At 47.7% G+C, this 5,000-nt stretch overlaps 1 protein-coding gene across 2 annotated transcripts in view; it reads left to right on the top strand.

Annotated features, from left to right (window-relative positions):
* LOC134466935 (disintegrin and metalloproteinase domain-containing protein 12-like) overlaps window positions 1-5,000 on the top strand; it is a 154,105-nt gene that overhangs the window by 89,913 nt on the left and 59,192 nt on the right. For both annotated transcript variants that reach the window (XR_010038450.1, XM_063220861.1), the window contains exons 9-10: window positions 2,272-2,441; window positions 4,608-4,692. Coding sequence is in view for 1 of the 2 variants with exons in the window: in XM_063220861.1 (XP_063076931.1) it covers window positions 2,272-2,441; window positions 4,608-4,692 (255 nt within the window). In the remaining variant the exon portion in view is untranslated. The remainder of the gene's footprint in view (window positions 1-2,271; window positions 2,442-4,607; window positions 4,693-5,000) is intronic.

The following is a 5,000-nucleotide window of genomic DNA, read 5'->3' as shown; positions in this document are numbered from 1 at the left end:
AGGTAAGAGTGTTGTTAGCCCCAGGGCTGGTGGTAAGAGTGTTGTTAGCCCCAGGGTTGGTGGTAAGAGTGTTGTTAGCCCCAGGGTTGGTGGTAAGAGTGTTGTTAGCCCCAGGGTTGGTGGTAAGAGTGTTGTTAGCCCCAGGGTTGGTGGTAAGAGTGTTGTTAGCCCCAGGGTTGGTGGTAAGAGGGAGTGTTGTTAGCCCCAGGGTTGGTGGTAAGAGTGTTGTTAGCCCCAGGGCTGGTGGTAAGAGTGTTGTTAGCCCCAGGGTTGGTGGTAAGAGTGTTGTTAGCCCCAGGGTTGGTGGTAAGAGTGTTGTTAGCCCCAGGGTTGGTGGTAAGAGTTAGTGTTGTTAGCCCCAGGGTTGGTGGTAAGAGTTAGTGTTGTTAGCCCCAGGGTTGGTGGTAAGAGGGAGTGTTGTTAGCCCCAGGGTTGGTGGTAAGAGTGTTGTTAGCCCCAGGGTTGGTGGTAAGAGGGAGTGTTGTTAGCCCCAGGGTTGGTGGTAAGAGTGTTGTTAGCCCCAGGGTTGGTGGTAAGAGTGTTGTTAGCCCCAGGGTTGGTGGTAAGAGTGTTGTTAGCCCCAGGGTTGGTGGTAAGAGGGAGTGTTGTTAGCCCCAGGGTTGGTGGTAAGAGGGAGTGTTGTTAGCCCCAGGGTTGGTGGTAAGAGTGTTGTTAGCCCCAGGGCTGGTGGTAAGAGTGTTGTTAGCCCCAGGGCTGGTGGTAAGAGTGTTGTTAGCCCCAGGGCTGGTGGTAAGAGTGTTGTTAGCCCCAGGGTTGGTGGTAAGAGTGTTGTTAGCCCCAGGGTTGGTGGTAAGAGTGTTGTTAGCCCCAGGGTTGGTGGTAAGAGGGAGTGTTGTTAGCCCCAGGGTTGGTGGTAAGAGTGTTGTTAGCCCCAGGGCTGGTGGTAAGAGTGTTGTTAGCCCCAGGGCTGGTGGTAAGAGTGTTGTTAGCCCCAGGGTTGGTGGTAAGTGAGTGTTGTTAGCCCCAGGGTTGGTGCACTGTTGTGGTACCAGGTTGCCGAGTTTCAGACGACACATGGGGGGTGTGGGGTTGGTTGGGAGAAGTCAGAAGAGTGTTATAGGAATTATGACAGTTCTGCCATTAAGACTCAGAGAGAGGAATTCGTATTTAACGATTTAATGTTATCATAGTTGACAATGGAATTGGCATAAGTAGACAGTATTTGGCGTAGGTCCAATCATCAGCCCGGGATCTTGCGCTGGCGGATCCAGTAGAGCCTGCCGTAGCCGTGCTGCAGGAACTGGACCTTTAACCTCCCGGACAGGAAGACTGGACCCAACTGGTGGCGGTGGGGATGGAGGAGGAGATTTCGGACCGGCCAAGCCTAAGCCAGCAAGAGAAGAGAGTTAGACACGTCGCTATAAAGGAAATGGCAGCCGCTGATTGGCTCTGCGAAATGCACAGCTGACCTGAGTCTTCCTGGCAGAACTAACGCAGGCTACAGGTATAAAGTCGATTGATTGATCTTTTAATCAGCCATTTCTGTTTTCCAAAACAAAAAGCAACTACCAACAACAACTAACAACTTAGAGTTCGGGACATAGCTGCTGCAGTACGTCAAACAGTTTCAAATGCAGACGTTTCAACTCTACTGCACTTTATGTCTGTCCTGTGGTATATGTTCTTGCTGTCCAGATGTGCTTATGTCTTGCTGCACACCTAATCACCCCTTTGGGGGACAATACAGTTGAAAAGTTGAAGTTCACTACCCTCCTTCAATAGATTGTCTTATCCTGTTCATATTGTATGAGTAAATGAATGAATTGTCTGATTTATTAACACTCATATCCTCCCCTGTCTGTTTGTCCCCTGTAGTTCTACCACCCCCTGTCAGGGTTGACTATTTTTGCATTACATTTGCAATAATAAAGTATGTTATGACTAAATCAAATTAATTGCCTGATTTAATTGATAATCAGCAATCACATATTCCTTTTTCTATTTGTCACCAAAGTTCTACCACCCTCTGTCAAGGTTCACTGTTTTTGCATTACATTTATGACTAAATCAAATGAATTGTGTGAATCCATTGAAGATTAACTATCATATCCTCCCTCGTCTTTTTGTGAATTGTCTGAATTTTGATATTCTGAATTGAAATTTGATATTTATTGATATCCTCCCCCGTCTGTTTGTCCCCTGTAGTTCTACCACCCTCTGTCAAGGTTCACTGTTTTTGCATTACATTTATGACTAAATCAAATGAATTGTGTGAATCATATCCTCCCCCTGTCTGTTTGTCCCCTGTAGTTCTACCGGCCCCTGAACATCCGCGTGGCGCTGGTGGGTCTGGAGGTCTGGAGCGACTCGGACAAGTGTGCCGTGTCCCAGGACCCCTTCACCACGCTGCACGAGTTCCTGGACTGGAGGAAGCTCAAGCTGCTGCCCACAAGACCACACGACAACGCCCAGCTGGTCAGGTGAGAAACGCACGCACGCACACACACATGCTACCATGCCCACTAGACCGCACGACAACGCCCAGCTGGTCAGGTGAGAAACGCACGCACACACACACACATGCTACCATGCCCACTAGACCGCACGACAACGCCCAGCTGGTCAGGTGAGAAACTCAAGCTGCTGCCCACAAGACCACACGACAACGCCCAGCTGGTCAGGTGAGAAACTCAAGCTGCTGCCCACGAGACCACACGACAACGCCCAGCTGGTCAGGTGAGAAGCTCAAGCTGCTGCCCACGAGACCACACGACAACGCCCAGCTGGTCAGGTGGGAGATGCATGCACGCTACTATGAGTGCGTCTTAATATGTGACCTTGCCTCCTCCACTTGCGCTTGTCTCCTCGCCCCGCCTCCTGGCCCCTCCTCCGTGGAGAAAACGATAAAGTTTCCCAGCTGTCAGCCTAGCCACAACAACTTTTGAGGGACTGTTTTTCATTCACCATCCTGATTGCAAATGAGAAGAAGACTCTAAAATTGAGCTTTTGCAAGATATTGAAATATAATGCTGTTGTCAGTGATGTCATCATGACGAGAAGCGAGTGGAGGAGGCAAGTGGAGGAGGCAAGGTCGCATATTAAGATGCACTCATTGCTTTGTCAAAGAATGATACACATGCTACCATGCCAAGGAGTGATACACACACGCTACCATGTCAAGGAGTGTGTTACACACACGCTATCATGTCAAGGAGTGATACACACACGCTACCATGTCAAGGAGTGATACACACACGCTACCATGCCAAGGAGTGATACACATGCTACAATGCCAAGGAGTGATACACACACTACCATGCCAAGGAGTGATACACATGCTACCATGCCAAGGAGTGATACACACACTACCATGTCAAGGAGTGATACACACACGCTACCATGTCAAGGAGTGATACACACACGCTACCATGTCAAGGAGTGATACACACACTACCATGCCAAGGAGTGTGTTACACGCACGTTACCATGCCAAGGAGTGATACACGCACGTTACCATGCCAAGGAGTGATACACGCACGTTACCATGCCAAGGAGTGTGTTGTACGCACGGTACTGTGCCACAGAGTGGGTTGTACTTAACAGCAATGCTAATGCCCAGTTGGTCAGGTGACACACACACGCATGCTACCATATCAAGCAGTGTGTTGCGCGCACAATACCATGTCAAGGAATGTGTTGCAGGCACAGTACCATGTCAAGGAATGTGTTGCAGGCACAGTACCATGTCAAGGAATGTGCTATGCTCCCAGCCAATGATATGGGGAGGACGGAGAGCTTTCAAATCTGTTAGTCACAGATAGTCTGCCCTTAGCATAGCTCACCAGTATACAGTATATCCTGTGTCTCAGATGGCACGCTTGTGTACTTCGGGCACTATGCTTCAGTGTGTGATTAATACTTGTGTACTTCGGGCACTATGTTTCAGTGCGTAATTAATGTGCCATACACATGAACACTGAGGTGCACAACTACTACACCAGTGGTGCTCAAACTGTGGTGCGTGTACCACTGGTGGTACTTGAGACATCTCTGGTGGTACTTGGAAGAATTCTTTTTTTGTGCATTGATTTGAAGGCTGATCAAGTTGTTGCAGTTGAAAATGTCTCTTCGGTATCACATTTTGTAATATTGAATTGTATGAATCTGAAAACATAATGCAGAATAATACTAGGCAAGCAAGAAATTTAAAAACAAACTTGCACTGAATGTGACCGTGTATTAACTGGCAAAAGTGAATCTGGAAGGCCTTTACTGCAATATTCTAATGTTGGTTGTCAAGGTGGTGCTCGGAGACCTCAATATTTTCTCAGGTGGTACTTCACACAAAATGTTTGAGTACACCATTTGATATCCAGCACCAGTCTCCCCTCAGCACGGCTCATCAGTCTTCTGACTGAAAATAAGAAATCTGGGTGAATGACTCACAGCAGATGTAGATTTGTAGTTGTTCCACTAACTTTTTGTATGTGTATGTGTCTCCATGTTTTGTGTAAGCTTACTTGGCCCACCCAGTATTGCACCAGACTGCTGTAACTATCCAGTGCTAAAAAAAGTAGCTGTAGTAGCAAGCAAGTGTTGTTATACTTTGTACTTAATTTGTCATTTTCTTTCTCCGTTTTCTGCAGTGGCGTGTACTTCCAGGGCACCACCATCGGCATGGCACCCATCATGAGCATGTGCACAGCTGAGCAGTCAGGTGGCATCGTCATGGTGAGTGGAATCTTGGCAGTCCAAGCTGCTTCCATGGAGACGAGACAGGAATAATGGAGCTGGGCTTGATGTTCCCCGTCTGGGACTGAGAGATGGGGATTAAAATAAAGAGGCACTGCCAGCCTAGATGCACTGCCAGCCTAGATCTAAGATGAGATGTTTAACTGATTCAGCAACTTCACAGTTTAACCAAGATTAATCATATTCAGAATCATATTATCATGTGAAATCCACATTTACATAATCGTTTCTGTACAGCATGCCTGTGGTCTGTGTTTGCATGTGTATCTGTGTGGGAGAGAGAAAGA

This window comes from Engraulis encrasicolus, chromosome 17 (assembly GCF_034702125.1).
Source record: "Engraulis encrasicolus isolate BLACKSEA-1 chromosome 17, IST_EnEncr_1.0, whole genome shotgun sequence".
NCBI lineage: Eukaryota > Metazoa > Chordata > Actinopteri > Clupeiformes > Engraulidae > Engraulis > Engraulis encrasicolus.
This window is presented reverse-complemented; position numbering and strand designations above follow the sequence as displayed.